This window comes from Cherax quadricarinatus, chromosome 61 (assembly GCF_038502225.1).
Source record: "Cherax quadricarinatus isolate ZL_2023a chromosome 61, ASM3850222v1, whole genome shotgun sequence".
NCBI lineage: Eukaryota > Metazoa > Arthropoda > Malacostraca > Decapoda > Parastacidae > Cherax > Cherax quadricarinatus.
This window is the reverse complement of record NC_091352.1, coordinates 12758427-12784445: the sequence shown is the minus strand read 5'-3', so window position 1 is coordinate 12784445 and position 26019 is coordinate 12758427. Positions and strand designations below refer to the sequence as shown.

The 26019-nt window shown below is 40.0% G+C and overlaps 1 protein-coding gene across 1 annotated transcript in view; it reads right to left on the bottom strand.

Annotated features, from left to right (window-relative positions):
• The window catches only part of LOC128699497 (uncharacterized), a 98871-nt gene that overhangs the window by 8969 nt on the left and 63883 nt on the right, over positions 1–26019 (bottom strand). The window contains exons 3-5 of the mRNA XM_070098230.1: positions 19310–19840; positions 17914–17991; positions 10205–10347 (exon numbers count right to left, since the gene is read on the bottom strand). Coding sequence (XP_069954331.1) covers positions 10205–10347; positions 17914–17991; positions 19310–19840 — 752 coding nt within the window. The remainder of the gene's footprint in view (positions 1–10204; positions 10348–17913; positions 17992–19309; positions 19841–26019) is intronic.

The following is a 26019-nucleotide window of genomic DNA, read 5'->3' as shown; positions in this document are numbered from 1 at the left end:
CCAAGATAAGGTGCCATCATGTTTCTCACTACGTCACCTGAGATACCCAATAACATCTTGGTATCTTTCAATGTTTTACTACCCGTGTATACAACAATATCCAACACCAGGCCACTGTCACAATCACAGAGTACAAACAGTTTTATACCAAAGCGTTTCCTCTTGCTCGGTATATACTGCTTGAATGACAGTCTACCTTTGAACAAAATCAAAGACTCATCAATTACAAGATTCTTGAATGGATAAAAGTATATGCTGAACTTTTGTTTGAGATACATGAAAACATTTCTAATCTTGTATAACCTGTCACTTCTGTCAGGCCTGGTTTTGTCAGAGAAGTGCAACATACATAACAGTAAGATAAACCTGTTCACTGGTATGATTTCACTGAAGACCGGGGTAGAAATTAGCCGATCTGTGGACCAGTATGCTTTTATAGTATGCTTATAGATGTGAGGCATAAGCATTATTGTTGCAAAAAGCAAATACATTTCTGCAACAGTCGTCTCTTTCCACCTGTGTAGTCGTGACTGTGGTGATAAGATCGTATTTGCCATGGTGTACTCAAAATACTTATTACTTTCCCTGACAATTTCCATCAATTGCTGGTCAACGAATAATTCAAAGAATTCCAGTTCATTGGCCGTGGTTCCAAGGGGACAAGTAGGTAGAATTCCACTTTGAGAGTCATCAAAGTGGTGAGGCTTGGGAACAAAATTGGGATTTTGCTGCCAATCCCACATACGGTTTGCTGGTGGATACTGGACATCATAGGCTGGTTGTGCGGGTGGTTGTGGTTGTGGTGGGCTGGTGGCTGGCGCTCCGCTTTGTCCTTGAACTGACGAGTCAGCAGCGTGGGTCCCAGCGTGGCCTGGTGAGTCACGCATGGCGGTGCCACTACCACCGCCACTACCATCACCACTAACACCATCCACTGATGCCTGTGGTCTATCCATGCCAAGTGTAGCCACATCATCCTCACTATCACTACCTAAAACTGGTGTTGGGCCACGGGATGTACTCCGTCCCCTGGGCACAGCATAGGGTACACTACCCGAGCGCATGTGGCGGCGAACATACCGACGCTTCACTGGTGAATATGATTCCTCACTATCACTACTCGAATGATCGTCGAGCGCAATAAAATCACAGTCCACGTCACTATCATCATCATTACTGAAGTCAGAGGCCTGGCCACGCGAAAATATTAGTTTTCTCTTGCGATGAGGAACAACCGACCGTGAGTCACGAGTGCCCACACCAGAGGTAGAAGGTTGAGGATCGTCAGGGTTTTCTGCACTATTATCGATATCCTGGTCATTCTTTTCGGTCACTAACTGATCAAAGCCGTAGAATTCGTCTTCATTTCCACTTCCATCAGTGTCAGAACTATCAGATAGGAAGAGGAGAGTCCCAATTTTCCGGGGAGTGAGAGCTGACTTGCGACGAGGCATGGTGAACAAGGGTAACTGAGCCGGCGTTCCCACAATGCTATGCGGGCGCCTAGATTTTTTGTTTATGGCGCACACCCACCACGCAGACCTGTTCTCTCACATGTAGGCCTATGAGCGTTTTCGCACTAAATTTGATGGCGCTAGAATTTTGGCGTAGATTTACGGTTTGGACACTCAACGTAAAGCCGTTGATCTACGGGATGGACCCTGAAAGGGTTAATGACAGACACCAGTATGTACATGCAAATGGAGTCAACTCTGCTATCCAACCTGTAGCTGTAGGAGTACCCCAGGGTAGTGTCCTAGGCCCACTCCTCTTTCTCATCTACATCAATGATCTCCCCAATACATCCCAACTCCTTAAGCCAGTTCTATTTGCAAATGACACTACACATGTCTATTCCCATTCAGACCCAGCTGTACTTTAGAAACACTATAAACAATGAACTGCTAAAGTTATATGTGTGTACTTGGATGATGACCAACAAACTCACTCTCAGCATAGACAAAACATACTTCATGCTGTTTGGCAACAGAGCCTTAAATATCCAACTTAACATATTGTTAAATGGTTGTCCTATATCGAGACACATGGAAGGCAAGTTTCTAGGTCTTCCCCTTGACTGTAATCTTTTCAGTCCCATACCCATCACATAGCCAAGAAAATTTCCAAATCAGTAGGAATCCTTTCCAAGATACAATACTATGTACCACAAATGACTGCTTATCCTGTACCACTCTCTAATATATCCTTACCTCACCTATGGTATTTGTGCCTGGGACTCGACCACAGCCAACCACCTTAGACCCTTAATAATCCAACAAAACACTGCTGTGCGAGTGATAACCAGCTCCTGTGCTAGACAGCACACCCCACCACTTTTCAAAAGACTCAACTTGCTAAACATACAAGACATACACTCTTATTACTGTGCCTACTACATATACAGAACATTAAACTCCACTGTAAATCCTCCCCTAAAACTACTTGACAGTTACAACAGAATGCACAGTCACAATACAAGGCATAAGGCACTTTTCAACATCCCTTGAGTCAGTCTCTCACTAGGCAAGAAAGCTATGCCCAAAGATCTGGAACTCGCTACCGGAACAGGTCAAGGATCCCCTGACAGCTTATAAATTTAGGACTTTGCTAAAAAAAAAATCATCTTATCTCACAATATTAACCAAATCAACCAAAACATCTGCTAATTAGTTTTATTACGTGACCTCCTGGCTTTTAATTCTGCCAATCCATAAAATATTACCACCTGCACCATTACTTGTAAGGTAGATTTTGTGTGCAATTTCAAGATTATTTTACCGAACCCTACTCCACCTTACTACCTCTCACTTGTATTAGGTTTAAATAAGATTGTAAAGTAGTTAACCACTACTAATTGTCTAGTTTTAAGTATAGTTACTATGTACTATTATCTTGTCTAGTTTTAATTAGTTACTATGTATTAGGATTAGTTTGCCCAAAATGCCTCAGCATGATAGTGGCTATCTTTGTACATAGCAAATTAAAATTGTAATTAAACATTTTAACCTTTACAAAGAAATAAACTTTACTTTCAAGAGTCTTTCTACTCCCAGAGCCCGGCTATGGGTCAGGCTCATCTAGTGCTAGCCTGGTAAACCAGGCAGCTGTTGATGGAGGCTCACTGCCCCCACATATCTCTTACAGCCTTGTTGATCTGGCACAAACATGCTGGCAGAAGTGGGATCATACGTTTGTGCCAGATCAACCAGGATATGTGGTGCAGTGGGCCATCCTCATTTTAACTCCTGGAAGATTTGATGTACCTGCATACAATCTAAACCAGGTTAGGCCCTCCATTCAATTCAGACTTGGCAAGGATATTGATGACACTCCTTTCCTTGATGCTCTACTTGCTTTAGTCTGTAAATCTGACCATGAACTACATTTCAAGATCTACTGCAAATCCACTAAGATGATCCCCTTCCACTCACATTAACACTATAAGACAATATGGCATCACCTTGGCTTTTTCTTTGCATCTACCTGGAGGTTATTCCGGGGATCAATGCCCCCGCGGCCCGGTCCATGACCAGGCCTCCCGATGGATCAGGGCCTGATCAACTAGGCTGTTACTGCTGGCCGCACGCAGTCCAACGTACGAGCCACAGCCCGGCTGATCCAGCACCGACTTTAGGTATCTGTCCAGCTCTCTCTTGAAGGCAGCCAGGGGTTTATTGGCAATTCCCCTAATGCTTGATGGGAGGCTGTTGAACAGTTTTGGGCCCCGGACACTTATGGTGTTTTCTCTTAGTGTACCAATGGCGCCCCTACATTTTATTGGCGGCATTTTGCATCGCCTGCCCAGTCTTTTACTTTCGTAGGGAGTGATTTCTGTGTGCAGATTTGGGACCATTCCTTCCAAGATTTTCCAAGTGTAGATTATGATATATCTCTCCCTCCTGCATTCCAACGAGTACAAGTCAAGGGCTTCCAAGCGTTCCCAGTAGTTAAGGTGCTTGACAGAACTTACACGTGCAGTAAAGGATCTCTGTACACTCTCTAGATCTGCGATTTCACCTGCTTTGAATGGAGATGTTAATGTACAGCAGTATTCCAGCCTAGAGAGAACAAGTGATTTGAAAAGGATCATCATGGGCTTGGCATCTCTCGTTTTGAAAGTTCTCATTATCCATCCTATCATTTTCTTTGCACGTGCGATCGTGGCACTGTTGTGATCCTTGAAAGTGAGATCCTCAGACATTACTACTCCCAGGTCCCTTACATTATTTTTCCGCTCTATTGTATGGCCGGAGTCAGTAGTATACTCTGTTCTAGTTGTCAGGAAGTGGAACAGTCTGGAGAGTGATGTAGTGGAGGCAGGATCCATACATAGCTTTAAGAAGAGGTACAATAAAGCTTATAGAGCAGGGGGAGAGAGAGTGGACCTAGTAGCAATCAGTGAAGAGGCAGGTCCAGGAGCTGACTCAACCCCTGCAACCACAGATAAGTAAGAACAAATAGGTAACGAACGCGTGCGCGCGCACATGTATGTACAGCAGGAAATTCCTTGAAAGTTCATTCTTCGAACAAGTTTAAATCTAAACTACACTATTCCCTCTTCATCAGAGATTGCAGGTGCAGTGCCCATATTTAAACTCATCACATGACAACACAAAAAGGAGATACACAGTCCTCCTTAATAATACCTGTCAAACATGTCTGCAATATTCTCTCCAACATCAAATCCAAACCACTGCAGGGTATACACAATACCTTGCAAAGACAAAATATGTGGGTTAAACATTCTGACAAATCCATGTATGTGTCTGAACACCAACATGCCAGTAGATTGGACAACTTAACACATACACCAAAATCCTCGAACATACATGTGCGCGCGCACGCGTTCGTTACCTATTTGTTCTTACTTATCTGTGGTTGCAGGGGTTGAGTCAGCTCCTGGACCTGCCTCTTCACTGATTGCTACTAGGTCCACTCTCTCTCCCCCTGCTCTATAAGCTTTATTGTACCTCTTCTTAAAGCTATGTATGGATCCTGCCTCCACTACATCACTCTCCAGACTGTTCCACTCCTGACAACTCTATGACTGAAGTACTTCCTAACATCCCTGTGACTCATCTGAGTTTTCAACTTCCAGCTGTGACCCCTTGTTACTGTGTCCCATCTCCGAAACATCCTGTCCCTATCCATCTTGTCAATTTCTCTCAGCATTTTATGTTATCATGTCCCCCCTATCTCTTCTGTCCTCCACTGTTGTCAGGTTGAGTTCCCTTAACTTCTCCTCTGGGACTAGTCTTGCTGCAAACCTTTGCACTTTTTAATTTCTTGATGTGTAGGTTCCATACTTGTGCTGCATATTCCAATATGGGCCTGATGTACATGCTGTACAGTTCTGATCCTTAGGCGTGCATACAAAAACAACTCATAACTGAAACATCATCTGTGTTATATATTAGAAACAAACGTATGCCTTGTGTACTGACCACGTGTATGGCTCGCCATAAATTAAGAGCAGGGGCTAGAAGGCACCGTTTTAAAGCAAGACAAATAAAGGGGCATGCAGTGTCTTTCTGAACTCATCTTATGTAGGAAAACAACATGGAGATGCCAATGTCCACATTCATCACCAACACATATGACAAACCAGTTTAAATATTTACCACTCCTAGTGTCATTCACCATGTACTTGCTGACTGGATATTTTGTCTGCATTCATGTCTCAATAATAAAAATAATAATAATGGACAGTGAATACGTTATATGAATAGAAGCCTTAATTTTTTTAATTCTTCATAATGGTTCCAGTATTATGGAGGACACTATAAAAAAAATTGTTTGCTTTGTACCAGGTGTCTACCTTACTATTATTATGGACAAATATATGCTTAATTTGCACCATTGCTCTAAGAGATGCTTTTGCAAGTTTTATAGAGGATTAGCCCTCAAGGAATGGTCCTAGACAATGGTGAGAAGTTCTTGATACAATAAATAGAACCTGACAGTACCTTGAATTGAACCCGATTGCTTCACATTTTCTCAGGCGCTTTATGACCTCTATAGGTTTGGTATATCCGCCCCATCCTCACAAATGTAATGGTACAGAGTATTTCTGAAATATTCCTTTAAAGAGAGGTGAAGGTCACATTGATTATGGCAGGCCAAGATTCAACTGCATGAAAAATTGGTAGAGCGTGAAACATGGGTCATGTCCCTGGATCATTAACAAGGTTCAAGACAGTAGGGGTGTGCTCTGAATTTGCCTGGTTATGGGCCAGGAGCTTGTCAATGCAAAACAGTATGCTATGGGCTTTTCTATACTGAAAACACCTTGATTTGCTACAATATCCTGGTTATAAATGACTCCTGCTAGACATTTCCTTTTTGTTCCTCCTTGTTAATGAGTTTGGTGTCGTTCCTTACCATAAGGTTTGAATGGTCATGAATGATGCAAGCATCATTACGAATCCTGTAAATGTATTAGTGTTCTTGGATCTTGGTGGTGCTGCTTGACATTTCTCCTGTGTACTCTAGGTATTCCTTGTGGCATCCTGTACAGCAAATGGCACCGACTCCAGGACTGGTGCAAATCTGTTAGACTGAATCCTTTTGTTTTTCTCTTATGGTTTTGGATGCAAGCACTGCTACATATCAACCACTTTTCTCGAGTGCTTGTGTATTTCCAGTAGGAAAAGTATGACCTCTGTCAGTGTCATCTTTATGTGAGGAGAGTATTTTCTGAGCCCACTGTCTACAATTCTGAATGAAGTATGGAGATTTTATGAATAATGGAACTTTGAATTTCAGAGATGTAAATTCTTTGGGCTCCTTGGAAGAATCCAGTTAGAACCCTGCACTTCATTTTTTTTTTTTTTGTCATGATGGGAAAAGAAGTGTATATCATTTATGTTAGATGGCTTCTGTGTGTTTTGAGCAAGTTAATGTTATAATTTGATGGAAATGTATTTTGTTTTTCACTGTAAATTGGATAGATGCTTCCACCATATTCAAACTATTTTTGAAGTTTTTCAGCTTGAAAAATTTGCATGTTTTCACAAGAATGTCATTATCATGTAAGTTTAGTTGAAAAACATTCAGCTTAATGGGATTTCAAGTAAAGTTGGCTAAGACTGCACTAATAAGGGATTTCTTAGAAAATTCTGAATTTTTTACTGTAGAAAACATTATTGAAAGAATTACATCAATTCAAGTTGATACAATGAGTGAGGGTTATGAAATCAGGACATGGGCATAGATGATCCACATTTGTTTTTATCTCTATATTAAGTCTGTATCATGGTTTGTATGGAATTATCCACAGAATGGCTAATTTCTAGTTTCTCAAGTTAATTGTAATCCTGTTTAGAAGATTTCTAGCATGATGATGGTGAACACTGGTGATGGTGCCTTCAGTTTTGACATACTTGGCAAATGTGTCTGCTAAACTAGGTGGAGTATTGCCAATACTGAAAGTGAATGGAATTATGGCGATGTTTCCTTCATGAGTTTTGGGTGATCTCTACATATTTGCTTGCCTTGGATTAGGAGTGAGGTGTCAGTGCCTTACCCTGTTCATACTTTTCTAGTATTTGGCATACTTCAGTGAGAAATTAGTTAATTTCTCTAGCCCAGTTATGTGATCCATTCATGTGTGTTGTGGCCAAGAAGTTTCTGCATTTTCTGGCTGTAGGTATTTAGTGTTAAGGATGACAATGCCTAATGGTAGTGGTGCTGATCCTGATGTCTACAGGTTTAGCTAGATTTTCTAGTGTCAAGATGTGTTCTGGTGGTGCAGGTTTGGTAGACTAGAAGAGCTGTGATGAATATACAACATACATGATATTTAAAGCCTTTGTTGCAATAGAAGCCACTGGACTGGTAGTTTTGTGTAATGAGATTGATATTGTGTGACTCATATTTTAACAAAGGTTTTATGAAAGGTATGCTCACCATAGTTCTGCTTGATTCTACCAAAGTGCTAGAAAATCTTTAGAAAAAGAGAGGATCAACAAAGCCAATAAGGGAGGAGGCCATGTCATTTTCAAACCAATGCCTACAACCTGACAATGCAGGAACTTAGACAATAGCAGCACACATGAGTGGGTCACACAACCCAGAGAAATAAACCCAAAAATTTCTAAGATGCACACCAAATACTAACAGTCCAAACAAGGGAACAAACTTTTCTATCACCAGGGCAGCCAGCATGTACAGAGTACCAAAATTTCACAAAGCACACAAGGTGAGCAGGCAATATTTATACATGTAAAGGGATTTGGGGAAACCAGTTAGCCAGATGAGTCCTGGTGGATAACATCAACAGGAGAAATAAGAAATTAGTCAGTCTCAAAGTTATGCTGCTTTTTACCAAATCCCGTACAGATCGAGCTGTAGATCTAATATGTAAAGACATACCCTTCGATGTCCTAATTTTATAGACCTTTTTGAATTCTGCATCATCTCTAATTACTGTACTTCTATCAATATTTTCTACAGCCAAAAAATTCAGTGTGGCTACAGAATCGCCTAACCTTACTCTTTTAGTCAACCTCTAAATGGAGTCCCTTGAAGCCAAATATTTCTCCATCTTCCTCAACCAACACTTAACCCTTAAACTGTCCAAACGTAGATTTATGTTTGCTCACGTAGTGCTCCGAACGTAGATCTACGGTTTTTATACATGCTTTCTTATGGAGAAAATCAAGGTTGGAGCGTTATGCGTGCAAATGTAGATCTACGTTTGGACAGTTTAAGGGTTAAACAATGACCTAATGATAACACCAAGAAGATACTGGAGGGCCTGGTCCTAATCTATGATCATAATCCAATGGAATGAAAGATAATGGAGAAATTGTAAAATAAACCCAATGAAAACCAGGTATGCCACATGAATAGTAAGAAAACACTTAAATCTATGTCCCAAGACTTGAACCTACTACCTGCAGACAATGGAAATACTGCCAGAACAAAATTAAAAGTTTTCAAGAAGAAATTTTACTATTATCTATGCCAAGGGCCAGATCAATAGCCTGACTGAACAGGTAATAAGGAAAGCTTAGGCTCAGGCTGGGCTGCAATGGTAACCAATGAACATTATGCCAATTGTAGGTAGAGAAAACTTGAGCAAAACAAGAGCTCTTTCTGTATAAGTCTTTCTTCGTCTGCATTGCTCTCTATAACTGCTGCTGGATGGGTCACATGTTTTGACATTTTTATGAATACAATATAAAAATCTCATTGTTTCTGTTACAGTACTGTACTTATATCTCAGCCATATCACCATCACTACTATCAATATTACTGTTACTACTCGTGCAATGGTGTACGTCACAATGCACACACATTTGAGCCATTGTTTTTTTAACTGTGCCCTTACTGATCCTCATTCAGTAGATCAGCCTTAAACCTAAATTAATTACTATTTTGAACATTGCCACTACCACTAATAATTTTAATACTAGCATTGCTATACCTTTTTATTAAATTACTATATACCCCTATGGGTTTAGCATTCCCCTATAAATTTACAGTAACCTATAAAGTTATAGTGCATTTTTTTTGCAAATGAAAGTGCATCCAAAATTGAATAGCAAGTATGTACTGCAAGGACCTTTTCACATGCTATTCAATTTTGCAAGCGCTTTCAATTGCATTTACAAAAATTTTCACTATACATAGTAGCTTTATGAGAGTTTACTGTCATAATACAGCTACTACCCTTGAAGGGAAAGGGGGTACTAGTGCTAGCATCCAAGGAAGTAATACTGTTCTGAGTATGAAATGGAAGCCTGTTTCAGTGTTTTGCACTGGCAGGATTTCTAGTCCATCTCAAAAACACACAGGATGACAGATAAATCGTATAACTTAATACCTACAATCACTATATGTTAATGTGTTTCTAACAGTTTTTCTTATAATTTTTTTCTAATTTAGTAGGCCTGGTCTGAGACCAAGCTGTGAGGGGCAGTGATGCCCAGAACATATAGAATATACCCTCTACCTTAGGTCAAACCCGATTATTTCCTTTTCCTCAGGTACAGTATAGCCCTATGGTGCTAGCACTTTTCCCATGAACATAAATTAATAATTACTGTTATTGTACTAGTACTGATGCCACCGCTACACTAACACTACCACCCTGAATAAAAGTCAGCCATTATTCTCATTAGTAACACCCTAGTACCCTACAACTAATACTTCTACAGAAACTAATTTAAATAAAGAATAGTAGGGCAAAACCACTTACTCATAGAAGGAGGTTGCCTTTGAACAGTCAACATTGTACCACCAGTCACAGGTAAATTTTTCTTGGTTGAAGAGTGTACCATTGGTGCAGAGGAACTCTGCTCCTTTGGCACCATAGCGGTTGTCATGGCACACATGGTACAGCTGTGGGGACAAAAGTATAGTGTTACAGCCAATACTGGATACACAAGGACTCAGTATAGCAGGTAGACACACATTGAAATGAGGGGACTAAGGACAAGTGGGCATAGATAGAAGCTAGACAAACTAAGTTACTGAAAATTAAATGAAAATCTATTTCTTTTGAAACATATATGAAAGTTAAAATAGTGGGTGGGCTTGCAGTATATTTAGTTTTGATACAGTTATGATAATTACAATTGTATGTTCAAAGAAAAGCCACATATTATGCAAAGCATATTGGGCCAACTATTTCTAAAATTTACAAACTACTTAATTTTAATCATAGCATATAAAATTTAGGTATCATGTGACAGTACAGTACAGAAATTCATTCCAAAGTAGTTAAGATTAAAATGTTAGGTAGTAAGAGTTGGCAAGCTACTGAAAAGGAATTTACATTCAATATAAGACAGGTTGCAAATATAGTATTGGACAATTACAGTACTGATGTCAAAGGGAAAACAGTGTGCCACATCAGATGGTCAGAATTAACTATCGGACCAGCAAAGTTTTCCTACCCCTCCCTCAATGGAAGTGCCCCTCACCATGATGCTGGTGAAAGACTCTTGATTCAAAGAATTAGACCTGTTCTCCATTTCCTTGGATTGAATCCAACTGTCTCTCATGCCCCTGGTGCTGTATCACCTCTATGGGTTTAGCACTCTTCCATGAATGTAAATAATAATAATGCTGAGAATATATCTGGCATCTCTTGCAAGCATGTTGCCAGTGTAATGTTAATGTATTGCATAGGAATTATCATGTGTATCTAGGCTGAGATTTTATATTATTGGAGACTAACATTTATCTATGCAGGTAGCCTTCGTCCAAACAACTAGAGTCACTCATCCTTTCCTTGGATTAAACCTGATTATCTGTCATTTCCCAGACACTGTATAACCTCTATGGGTTGAGTGCTTTCCCCATACTAATTATAATCAAGCAGAATACAGAAGACACCCGTAGGATACTATGGACAACTGTCAAATGTATTCAAGCTTGATTACAGAAGCTGCTCTGTTTTTACAAGTTAGATATGATAGCTTGAACACTGTCCTGTGACTATAATATTTATAGAAGAGAAAGACGTACACCTACCATCCTACTTACGACCTGCTCGACATACGGCCACTCGTGCCTACATCCTCACTATTTACAGCTTAGCTTAAGTTATTTTGTACTTTTCTGTTCATGCATACAAATGTTTTCGTATGTTTTTAAACATACAAATGTTTTGTATGCAAATAAAAAAACTGTGTTGTTGGACTTGCGTCAATTTCGACTTATGACCGGTTGGATGGAACCAAGCTCTGTCCTAAGTCAGATGGTAGGTGTATTTGAAATATGTGCTTTTCCTTGAAGGTGATGTGTTTATCCTTGTGAAGCGAGTCTGATTCAAAGAACTGGAGCTAACTTCTCCCTCCCTTTCTCAGATGAGACCTAAATACATGTACTATATCTCCAATTCCTCCAGGTGCTGTATGAGTTTTATGGGATTATACAATTTCAAGATGTTTTTCTTGAAGGCATATTTCAAGGGGGAAGGAGTGTACCTCTATGATGAAGGATAATTAATTAAAAGAATTGGAGTCACCCTTACCTTTGGATCAAACACTTCCTATTCCCTAAGCCCTATGGGTTTAGTGTTTCCCTATAACTATAAACTGGAATATTTTCTTGCCCCCTCTTCCTATGCATACCCTATTTTCAATGCTGGAAGGGGGCTCAACCTATGTGGATCCCTCATCTTGTACTGCTTTGTGTATTGATCTCTAGATTTGCTTGTTATACTGAATTTCACTTGGACAGCAATAAATGATCTCAGTGACAGTGATCATTGTTTTCATCCTTCCCATCCTATGCCAGATCTCACTGCTGTTCCTAGATGCATTTTAACCCCTTGACTGTCGCAACCCCCAATCCTGAGGTGTCTCCTGGTGTCGCAAAATTTAAAAAAAAAAAAATATTTTTTCTTATGAAATGATAGAGAATCTTTTCCCGATTGTAATGACACCAAAAAAAAAACGAAATTTGATGGAAAACTGACGGAATTACGCTCTCGCAAAGTTAGCGACCTTGGCGATATTTACAAATCGGCGATTTCACCCACTTTGAGCCCTATTTTTGGCTAATTCCATTGTTCCAGTCGACCAAACTCATAGCTATTTCTTTAGAACTCCATTTTTTCTATCAATTGAGTACAAGAAACTGCCCATTTACCAATCTCAACTACCCAATAACGTGGTCAGAAATTTGCAATTTGGCCAATTTCACGAAAATTAAAAAATATGACAATTTCAAAATAAGGTCCAGAATGAACAATGCAAACATTCCTGGCTCTAAAATAACATTTTCTTTGTTCATCAGTCATGTCTCCAGGCCCCTCTGATATTACTCTTGCTTTCTATTTTGAATTTTTATTCAAACAAAAAATAGAAGATTTACTATTATGCAGACTACTCCAATACTGAAATAATTGTATAAATAACATCAACCCATTCATGACTGTATATTAGAATGGCTAGTTGGACATTTATTGGACAATGATGTCATTTGTTTACTTTTGAGCATCGGCAAAAATCAAACATTTCCCCTACTTTGAGTTCCATTTCCAGGTTCTTTTTATAGTAAAATCAATCAAAATCATCTCTTTTTCTGTAATATGTTTTCCATTCTATCAAATGAGACCAAGAAAACGAGAATACAACCATAAATACTATACGAAAATAGACCACAAAGTCGGCATTTTAATTAAAAAAAAACGGCCAGTTTTTTTTTTCTCATTATGCACTGCGTGCTCCAGGATTTTTTTTATGTGGTGCACACTGACCACACAGACCCATTCTCTCACATGTGGGCCTACCAGCTTTCTCCTTCTTGATTTGAAGCCACTAGAATTTATGAGTATATATATGTCAACCACGGTACCTTGTAAGACGTATATATACGGCCGCGACAGTCAAAAGCTTAAATACTTTTTACAATTTACATCACTGTTCTCCCCAACTCAATGATGTCTCCTCTACTGATGAGCCATTATATCCCATGTTGGCTGCCAAACTGTACTCTAGCCATACAGGCAAGCTCCACTTATACAGCAGGTTAGGTTCCAGGTTACCACTGTAAAGTGAATCATAGTTTTTTCACTGTCAAATGAATATGGAAGTCTGATAATATTTTTATACTAATATGTATATTAAACCTAGGTAGTAGGTTGGTAAACAGCAACCACCCAGGGAGGTACTACTGTCCTGCCAAGTGAGTGTAAAACGAAAGCCTGTAACTGTTTTACATGATGGTAGGATTGCTGGTGTCCTTTTTTTCTGTCTCATAAACATGCAAGATTTCAGGTATGTCTTGCTACTTCTACTTACACTTAGGTCACACTACACATACATGTACAAGCATATATATACACACCCCTCTGAGTTCTCTGCTATTTTCTTTCTAGTTCTTGTTCTTGTTTATTTCCTCTTATCTCCATGGGGATGTTGAACAGAATTCTTCCTCCGTAAGCCATGCGTTTTGTAAGAGGCGACTAAAATGCCGGGAGCAAGGGGCTAGTAACCCCTTCTGTATAAATTACTAAATTTGAAAAGAGAAACTTTTGTTTTTCTTTTTGGGCCACCCTGCCTCGGTGGGATGTGGCCGGTTTGTTGAAAAAAAAAAATTATATTAAATGAGCAATAGAGCTAGGCCTAAAAAATGCATACACTTGCCTTAAAATATTTTCATCCTTAACTTATAGTAGGTAGTGAACATATTTTTTGTAGGAATAAATGAAGAAAATTGAAGTGGGGCCTTCCTGTATGACTAAAACAGGCTTCATGGGGCAGGCATCCATACAACTGAACTACCTACAGCTATAATTTATGGGTTTAGAAGAAGTGGAGACAAGGTTCACGATGATAAATGTTAAACAAATACTATACATGATAAGGCAAGCTTCAATAGAAGGAACTGACTAAATATTTTGCACTATTTCCATGATTCACATTAAGCAAAGGATATTTTTTTTACAACAGTTTTAAATGGTTGGCAAATGCTTGTAATATGCTACCTCAAAAAAGCAAGGGCTTAGACACGTGTCATGAGAATAAAGATCCTTGTAGCAAAGGGTCCTTTTAATACAATGCTTCACCCAAGGCTGAGCTTCATGGAGCACACAGCTTTTGCCACAGTCTACATACATACTGTCATACACAGATGTAAGCACGCTTACATCTATCGAATGCCACTACTTTGGAAAGAAAAAGCACAGAAATAAGTAGGCAAGTACTTGGCTTGAATAGCTCTAGCCATCAGTGTTGCCTTTGTGGATATAATAGATTTAGTCAGTCTGTGCAGTAAAGGCTTACCTTTGCCTGAATCCTCCAAGAGTGCAATTGTCTCCTACCTTTCAGTCAAAATTCTTAGAAGAATCTATCCCCACTTGACTTTACCTTCACCCTACAATGTTCTGCTTATCCTTCCTGAATTTATACTTACATTTGTCAGTGTCAACCTATGGCAGTTGAGCTTGATAAATGCACCCATGCTTCAATGTGTACACTCTTAGGTACTTGCCTTCTTATTACGGTACACCTCTTACAGGATTTGATCTGAAGGCATTTTACTCCCTGCAATGGAAATTTGCTGTGGTCCTTTTGAGTAAATAACAAAAAGGCACAATACCGTGACTGGAACGATACACAAATAACCCGCACATAAAAGACAGAAGCTTACGACGACGTTTCGGTCCGACTTGGACCATTGACAAAGTCACTTTGACTTTGTCAATGGTCCAAGTCGGACCGAAACGTCGTCGTAAGCTTCTGTCTTTTATGTGCGGGTTATTTGTGTATCCTTTTGAGTATCTGGTCCTGCACATTGATATGTGACTTCTTCCACTGGACCTGGCTCTTACTAGCCCCATTTGCAAATAGCTGAAATGTGGTAGTATTCTTCTTTTTCCAACTGGAATAGCAAGTTTAGCACCTTTCATGAATTAACCATATAGTAATAATAATAAACCTGGATAAAGCATTACCTTTGTAACTTGTGAGTTCATTACCTTGTACCTAGTTCAGCCATCAAAACTTTGGAGCCCGGTCCCTGGACCCATTGTGTACCTCTGTAATCTGTAAATACCTTTGTAACTTGTAATGATTGTGACTAGACCTACCTGGAGTTCATTACCTTTGTAAATTGTGAGTTCATTACCTTTGTAAATTGTGAATTCATTGCCTCTGTAACTTGCTCAGCTATCAAAACTTTGAGGCCCAGTCCCTGGACCCATTATGTACCTCTGTAATCTTTTGACTACCGCCCACAGGATGGGTATGGGGTGCATAATAAACATATTAAACTAACTTAGTGGCAGATTGATACTGTACAAATCAATAATAGCTTTTCCCCCAACTTTTTCAGGCTGAACGCATACTACGAGGGTGTGTGTTTTGCATTAGCTGTCAATAGTCTTGCCTAGATACAACCTCTTATGTAATTTGATATATCTTTATGTGAATGACTGTAGGTAGTAGGTTGGTAGACAGCAATTGCCCAGGGAGGTACTACCATCCTGCCAAGTGAGTGTAAAACAAGACACTTGTAATTGTTTTACATGATGGTAGGATTGCTGGTGTCTTTTCTATCTCATAAACATGCAAGATTTCAGTTATGTCTTGCTACTTCTACTTACACTTAGGTCACACTACACATGCATAGACAAGCATACATATATATATACATATGCCCCTCTGTGTTTTCTTCTATTTCCTTACTAGTTCTTGTTCTTGTTTATTTCCTCTTATCTCCATGGGGAAGTGGAACAGAAGTAACCCCTTCTCCAGTATACTATATTACTGAATTTACAAGGAGAAACTTTTGTTTTTCCTTATGGGCCACTCTGCCTTGGTGGGATGTGACTGGCTTGTTGAAAGCAGCAGCAAATGATTTTGCCATTGTTTGTGCTGGTATAGACATTTGATTGATCCTGTCATGAAGAACTGTTGTCCACTTCAAGTTGGGCCACATCGCATACCTTCCATCATCCTACCATTCTGAGTTTTGCACTCTCTACTGTTTGAATTCCAGCCTGCCAAACTGCTAGATTCATTGACCTCTTTGAATTCCAAATATCAGGGAAATCACACATCCCTGAAAGCTGCTTTTCTTAACAATGAATTTATTCAAAGTTTTGTCACATTTTGCCTGAAGTGTCAACAGAGGAGTTTTTTGGTTTTATTTGATCTTGGTCTTCTCCATAATTAACTTTGGTGACCAGGTATATTACTTGGGTTTAACAGTTACCCTTTCATTCACCATCAGGATTTGTATCATAGCTTTTTTTGTTTGCACATTGTCTCAGTTATCACATTTTTGCTTCCATGATCTTTATGTTTCCAATGCTACAGAATTATCATTGAGGTTAGTAAAATGGATACTGTACCTTCAACTATAATCTCTCCAAGGTTTGCCTTCACTTTACCTTTCCTATATGTTCACACTATTAATGACTTTCTCACCCACCTCAAAGAGTCCCTGTGGTCTAGGTATATCCCTTACTTGCTCTCTTCGATTCCCAAAGTCTTGCATCTCTGCTATGGACATATGCTCCCTTGAGCATTTTCAGTTACAGTCACATACCACTGATGTGTATACTGATGGTGTACGATATATGGTTGTTTTTCGTTGCTGGAGCCAGCCATTATTTTTACAGAAGGGCTATATGCATTTCTTTTGCTGTTATCCATATTTCTATGTCTGCATCTTCCTTTGTTGAAGACTGGCTTTTGAAGAGCATGTCAAGCACTCTGGAAATCTTCAATTTTATGTACCACCATACTTTGTATTTAATGCTAGTTGTAGATCATTGGTAAGCACAAAGAAATAACCAGCTGAGTCTGGATATTTATTTTTTTTTATTCAGGGCAATAATCTTTTAGACTTCTGCACAACACATTTCATTCTCTTTCAGGGAGCTGCCCTTTACTAATTCTATACCATACTGTATCTGTACATTTGACTTTACTGGCAACATTACTGGTTAGAGTTTCCGACTGTCAAGTTGTTACTTTATCAAGCCACAGTTGCTTTTCTGACTGAATTCATGCCACTGTGTTTGGTTGTAAAACATTCTTGCATAATTATGTATTAGACACACGAGTCTTTTAGCACACTTCTATGAGAGTTGTCTGATCATGTTGATAGTTGACCTCTGCTCGTGACCGATTATCCCGCTTATCAGTAAACATGTATAATTTGCTCACCTCAGAAAACCCTATTTTTAAGCAAATTTTTCTCTATGGTTTAAATAAAGACACTCATCACATCAACTTTTCTCCTTAACATGTGAGCACACTTTTCATACCCCTTACTCTTGACAAAAGCACCCCTTTGCCATATAGCACTGTATTTTCATGATGGTTTTTCACTTTTTGGTGAAAGTAAGATGAGTATGCATTGACAATGAAGATGAGCCAAGATGAGGATTGGCTAAAACAATGAGGACTGGCTTAAGTAATGATGATAGTTTCCAAGACTCACCTGACAACCAGCTTCTTGGTTGGCATACATGCCTGGACGATAGGGGACATCATCACAAGTGAACTTGGTGTATGGAATCTGTTAAGAGATAGCACACAATGTAGCACACTACAGTACAGTATTTTAATACAGTATAACGACATGCTACTCCAGAAAAATGTTCTGTATTGTTGTTTTTCATGTACAACTAAATTTAGGCAGCAAGTCTAAAATATATTAATTAAAGGCTCAAAATTTTGAATAATTTTTCCAAACAAAATTAAATGTTGCAACTTGTATCTCGCACTAAATAAAGGTAATGTAAAATAATCTTTACCCTTCAGTGGGGCTTTTGATCCAAGGTATTGGTCCAACTTTCCTTTCCCTTGGATCAAACCTGATTACTTTCCATTCCCCAGATGCTGCTGGACTCTAGGTTTTGCACTTCTCCATTATAGCAACATAAAAAAGTGTTAATATTGAATCAAGGGGCTCGACAAAAATATATACTTTTAAGTGTCTAGTACCTACTAGTTTGTGCAATGGAAATTTTTATTTTGCAGAAACCATTTTTTTTGTGAGGGGGGGGGTGAATATATCCAAAATAAATATTTGAAAATAACCAGTCTAACTTAACCAACACCAATGAAATCTAACCTAATGGAACCCATTATAACAACAAAACCCAACCTAACCTAGCAGGACCAAACAACCTATGAAGTAACTAATGAAAATTGGTACTGCACTCACAATTACAGCGTAGCCGAAATATATGTTCATCTTGTCTGCCAAAGTTGTGATTTATGGCATGAATGGTCAATTCACATATATTAAACTCAAACTCACTGTTCAGGTGTTGGCAGTATTGAAACTTTACCTCTGAGGCATGGGAAGTCCCATGACTGAATAATAACCACTGATCAGCTGCCATCCTCAACCATATATTTTACCAAATGTTATATTTTATCTCCCATACATATAATTTTGTTGCTGATATCAGCCAAAATGATAATTTTCACATTTAAATAATTATTTTTACTGGGCTTCTGTTAAAATTACTATTATAGAAATGAATATAAAGGATTAGTTTGGTATAGCCCCTATTACCCAAAATAAATTATTATATTCAAGGGGGAAGCACTAAACCCGGAGGATTATACAGCGCCGGGGGGGGGGACGTGGAAGGCATTCAGGCTTAATTCGGGGAACTGGAGCACAGATCCAATTCCCTAAATCAAGAGCCCCTCCCCAACATCAAGGAACCTTCCTTGAGGGGGCTCAAAATAAAGAAATTATAATTTAAACTTGACTAATCTCAACATATACACAGTTTAATGCGTATGATGGTAGCATCTTAAGCGGATTATTGCCGTAAGGATTTAGATCGTTGTTAAGACTTTAAATGTAACTAACTTACGTCATGGTAAATAGGATAATCTACGCCAGGTTCTCCGGGGATTGGGTTTTCATCTTTGTAAGGCTTATTACCAGGTGCCTGGTACCCTGGCTCTGGCTTGTAGGCTGGTTTGGGCTTATAGGCTGGCTGTGGCTTGTATGATGGCTGGGGTTTGTAGGCAGGTTGGGGTTTGTAGGCAGGTTGGGGTTTGTAGGCAGGCTGGGGTTTGTATGCTGGTTCTTGGTATGTTGTGGTTGGTGGCTTGTAGGCAGGCTCTGCTGGTTCATAAGCAGGGGATTCATAAACTGGAGGTTCGTAAGCCGGTGATTCATAAACTGTAAGTTCGTCAGCAGGGGACTCATATACTGGAGGTTCATAAACGATGGGCTCATATCCTGGAGGTTCGTATACCGACGACTGGTGAGGGTCGGAAGGGTAGTGAGGAGCAATGGGGAGGTGTCCAGTAGGGCGAGCCTCTGGTTCCAAATCTGCCAGTTTGTAGGCCTCATATTGGTTGTCAACGTCATCACGGTAGAAGACCTGTCGCTTCACCTGCAAAGATCAGAAATTAATGTATACCAACAGTGACACAGCCAGGATTTTAATCTTTGGGAGGCTTAAACCAGGATTTCAACCTGGGGGAAGGCTTAAAAATCAGATGCTGAAAAAAATCAAAGAAATAACTTTTAAAACATGATTTTCAGTATGTATGTGAAATTCCTTACACTATCATTTTCAGTATGTATGTGAAATTCCTTACACTATCATGCTTTCGTGGTCACTGGTCAATCTAATACAGTAAGAACCAGTTATTAATTGGAAAAAAAAGGTTGTATCTAGTGGGTTGTGGCAGCATTAGCCACCCACCCTCCCGTAGCTGCGCCACTGCACACCAATGGTTGATTACTGAGTTATAAATGAAAATCCATTGTTTACTTAGTAAAAAAAAAAAGATTTCCATAGAGCTAAGTGAACTATGAAAGAGCTAGTAAATGAAATTCAAGAGCTCAGTGAGTCGGATAGCTACACAAATAACCCGCACATAAAAGAGAGAAGCTTACGACGACGTTTCGGTCCGACTTGGACCATTTATTTATTAGTCGGATAGCTTTATAAAGCACCCTGTATCTGTAGTCAAAAGACTCCAGAGGTAAATAAATACTGATGAAAACTTGATCCAAGGAATTGGAGCTGCTTTCCTCTTCCTTAGCTTAAACCTAATTAACCCCATCCCCCGCCATTCCTCAAACCTTTGCCTTAGACTCTCTGACCGTTTTGACAAATACCAACCTATTGCGCCAACTTTGGGTTAACTTTTACTTTTGTACTCTCCCCTACCTCCAACAACCCCTTACCTTCTTCCCACTACACTGCCACACTCTACTCTCGCACACCCCTGCCCCTCACTCCTACCCTCGAACACCCCTGCCCCTCACTTCTACCCTCGCACACCCCTGCCCCTCACTCCTACCTTCGCACACTCCTGCTCCTCACTCCTACCCTCGCACACCCCTGCCCCTCACTCCTACCCTCGCACACTCTTGCCCCTCACTCCTACCCTCACCTGGAGGTTACCTGGAGGTTATTCCGGGGATCAACGCCCCCGCGGCCCGGTCCATGACCAGGCCTCCCGATGGATCAGGGCCTGATCAACTAGGCTGTTACTGCTGGCCGCACGCAGTCCAACGTACGAGCCACAGCCCGGCTGATCCGGCACTGACTTCAGGTATCTGTCCAGCTCTCTCTTGAAGGCAGCCAGGGGTTTATTGGCAATTCCCCTAATGCTTGATGGGAGGCTGTTGAACAGTTTTGGGCCCCGGACACTTATGGTGTTTTCTCCTACCCTCGCACACCCCTGCCCCTCACTCCTACCCTCGCACACCCCTGCCCCTCACTCCTACCTTCGCACACCCCTGCCCCTCACTCCTACCCTCGCACACTCTTGCCCCTCACTCCTACCGTCGCACACCCCTGCCCCTCACTCCTACCCTCGCACACCCTTGCCCTTCACTCCTACCTTCGCACACCCCTGCCCCTCACTCCTACCCTCGCACACTCTTGCCCCTCACTCCTACCCTCACACACTCCTACCGTCGCACACCCCTGCCCCTCACTCCTACCCTCGCACACTCCTGCCCCTCATTCCTACTATTCACACATTCCTCCCTGCAGTACTGTATGACCCTTTCGGGTTTAGTGCTTAACTTGATTATAATAATCCATGTCTCAGTCGTTGAATGACCCCTACGGGTTCAGCGCTTTCACATGACCATAATACTGATGGATTCAGTAAAAATAAGTAAGAAGATGGATACACAATAAATTCAGTTACACTTTACAATGATTCATATTGATCATGTTACAGACCTCTCAACAAATTTTCTTTGAGGCTAGTGAGGGGCTCTTGATCCAAGGAATTGAACTTATAGGCAAATTTCAACTACTCCTCTATGAAAAATTCGAGGAAATCAAAACTGTATTGGAGTATAAAACAAATTCCAACCATACAATAGAGCGAAAAACTAATGCGAAAGACCTCGGAGTGATAATATCAGAGGATGGATAATGAGAACCTTCAAAACTAAGGATGCCAAGCCCATGATTATTCTCTTCAAATTGCTTGTTCTCTCTAGGCTGGAATATTGCTGTACACTAGCGGCCCCTTTCAAGGCAGGCGAAACTGCAGACCTGGAGAATATTCAAAGTACTTTCATGGCATGCATAAGCACAATAAAGGACCCAAATTACTGGAAACCGTTGAAGTCCCGTGATTTGTATTCCCTGGAATGCAGGCGAGAAAGACACATAATAATATACACTTGGAAAATCCTAGAGAGACTAGTCTCAGATCTATACACGAAAATCACTCCCTACTAAAGCAAAAGACTTGGCAGGAGATGCAATATTTACCCAGTGAAAAGCAGAGGCCCAACATTGTTCAACTGCCTGTCATCATACATAAGGGGGATTGCCAATAGACCTTTGGCAGTCTTCAAGAAGGCGCTGGACAAGAACCTAAAGTCAGTTCCTGACCAGCCGGGTGTGGCCAGCAGTAATAGCCTGGTTGATCAGGCCCTGATCCACTGCGAGGCCTGGTCCGTGACCAGGCCCTACCCCTATGTACCCCTTGGTATTTGGAGCAGTACCAATGTGTGAGCTCACAGTAAAGCTCTTCAAGTTACAATCGTTACGAGTTTAGGTACCGCAGGCAAAGTTGTGGTATATGCGAGGAGAAAGAAACGTCAATTCTGGCAAGAGTAAGTCACTGAGATGGTAGATTCAGGTTTACACTGCGTAAAACGTGGATGCTTGTAGTAGGAATTACTGGACCATGGCGGAGGAAAATGGAACAGGAGCCTAGGAAAGAATATGGAAGAGGAGCCTACGAAGTAGTGAAACAGAAGCCTAGAAAGGAGCAACAGTCTAATGTCTCTCTCTCTACTGCTGCATGCGGTCAGCAGTAACAACCTGGTTGATCAGGCCTTCATATCCTGGGAGGCTTGGGGGGAGACGACCCTCGGAACACTCTTCAGGTAGACTTCAAGACTCTATAAAGATGGATGAACCCTAAAACAGTATCATTAAATTCATGGGAAGAGCTAAACCCCTAAGTCTCATATATTGGTGAGAGAATGGGAAGTATGGGAGTTAATCAGGTTCGATCTGAGTAAGAGAGGGGAAACCTCCAATTCCTTGGCTCAGGAGCCTTAAATCAACATCAATGCACCGCCCTTGAAGAAACTCAAAGCAGTAATCGTTTTAATATTTGACGATATTATCCTGTGCTAAATGTACGAGGACACGTATAAATAAAAGACTATGAAAGAAAGAAGGAAGAAGAAAAGGAGATAATAAGAGACGTCACCATATTTTCAAGGAACCATTAGCTTACCATAAATTCTCTCGAGTTCCTGCCTAATGTTTATTAAATTTTAAAATTGGTTTTCGCTTAAACTTTATTTAAAGAGAACGGGAAGAAAGACTGAGAAATTTTCTGAAAAAGATGAACTCATTTCTTCTAAATTAATGTAGGTGACTTTAGCTAGTAAAACTGAATACATCTGCAGTGTGCTGCTCAATATATAGATGGTGTCCCGTAGCTCGGTTGGTTGAGCACTCAGTTCACACACTGAAGTTCGTGATTCGATCCCCGGTACAAGTGGAAACATTTGGGCGTGTTTCCTTAAGACACCTGATATCCCTTTTCACCTAGCAGTAAACAGGTACCTGGGTGTTAGCCGACTGGTGTGGGTCGCATCCTGGGGATAAAATTAACCTAATTTGCTCGAAATGCTCTGCATAACAATGGGCTTTCTATATAGTATGCCACTGTTGTCAGCTATGGTCTGTATAAGTTGTATCATGTACCTGTAGAAATAAAGATTATTATTATTGTTATTGTATTATTATATAATTTACAGTGGGAACAAAAGCTATCCATGTTTCCCTGCTTTATTCCATCACACAGGATGACAGCTGTACATTATGTTGAAATCTGCCAGCCTGAGCTGGAAGACTTCAGTAGGGCAATGGGGATATTATCAGGTTCGTCAGGCACAGCAGCTTCAAAAGCTTCGTTGCAGTATTGCTGGAGTTACTATCACTTGGGAATTATCATCTCTCTGGACAACCTATCCCATACATAGGAGAAATGACTCTTCAAGGGACGGGGTTGGGGGGGGGTTGCCTTGATGGCAGTGAAGGGAACTTGTTACAAGAGAGTTGCACAATTTAAAAAGCACTAAAATTTTGTAGTTATTCAGTGTTACTCATAGAAAACAGGTGCTAAAATAAACAAGTTTCTGCTATCAGTATGAAAGTGCACCGAACAGAACACTGCTACTATCAACACTAATTGTGGCTGTCAGAAGGAAAGTATCCACACATTACACACAATATAACCACAATATAAAGGAGAGAAACTACATCCAGTCCAAATACAGAGGTTGTGCGTCACAATGTAAGAGTCAACGTTGGTAACGTCAGCGGTAGCTGCATCAACTGCAGATGTGTATGAAAGGCAACAGTAGTAGCACTTGAGCCAACAGGGGCAACACTGTGACAGCAGCCTTAGTGATGATGGAAGAGGTCAAGGTTTCTTGGTCCAATCTTAATGACGCTCATGTAGTCAAGTCACATTCAAAATTCGTTCCAAATAAAAATGCTGTATGTTATATTATGTAGACGTCATCAGTGGGGGTGATATAAGGTCATTAATTTCAGTCCATACCAAATGTATAAAACCCATATATGAGCATATAATACACCACAACAAATTTTGATGAAAAGGGGAAATTTCATCGCTAGTTAGATGGAAAAGAGGACTACTGGAGTCACAGTTGGGCAAAGCCTTTCAAACCATCCTACTACGATAGTGACCCAGCATCGGAAGGGCATGGTAGATGCAATTATATATATATATATATATATATATATATATATATATATATATATATATATATATATATAAATAAATATATATATATAACAACACTGCGACTAGCCGAGGATTTGAACCCATGTCGTTTTGGCCCTGCCTCGTGGTGAGCGAAAATCACTTGATGCTCTAACCCACTGGACCACACAATCCTACAAGAATCAAGCACCCAGCAGAGTTAGGTGTTTTAACTTCATTCATTCTAATCTACGTTTGGTGCACTAGCCTCCACGAGCAGTATTTATATTATTGTGACCACGAACGAGTGGTATTGAATCAATAACAACACTGTGACTAGCTGAGTGATTTTCGCTCACCACGAGGTAGGGCCAAAACGACATGGGTTCGTATCCTCGGTTAGTCGCAGTGATTCAATACCACTCGTTCGTGGTCACAATAATATCTATATGTCGTGCCGAATAGGTAAAACTTGCGATTTTGGCTTAAACAGCAACGCTCTTCTTGCTGAATAAGGCAATCGAAAATTTGTGTATGCAATAATTTCACAAAAATAATTCTGAACCTAATGAAAAAATATATTTAATTGTGTTTGTTTATTATTAAATTATTGTAAACTTATCTAAAATATATTTAGTTGGATTAGGATAAATTAAATTGCGCTTGTTATAATAAGGCTAGGTAAGTTTTCTAAGGTTCTTTTGATACAAAATTATTTTTTACATTAACATAAATGTAAAACTACGTCTTTAAACGTATAAGGGAAATTTTTTAGAAAGGACTAATTATAGACGAGTTCTTGCTAACTGACCAATTTTACCTATTCGGCACGCCGTAGATTATATATATATATATATATATATATATATATATATATATATATATATATATATATATATATATATATATATATATATATGGCTTAATGGCTAGTGATACAGTTAATCTCCCTGGATCGACAGATGTCAATGAGTAGAGGACGGAGGATCGAGTCTTCACAACTCCCTGCATCTGATTATTAAGCTTAACACAACACAAACTCACCTATATTAATACATGTCAAAGTGGTTGGGCCACTTATCTTCATTACGCCATCTCCTCACCCCCATCTACCTCAATTCCATATTGCATCTTTACTTAACCTTCTTCCTTCCCCAACTTACCAAACCTCTGGTTGAAGACCCACGAACCTGCACTGAACAACTTGGGCTCACCAATTCACATATCAAAATCATTTTAATAATCATTTATGCATAATAAAGATGCTTTTTAGTTATCTTTTTTTAGTTTATATATTAAAGAACTTTTTTAAAATGCCAATGGCGATGTTTGCGTG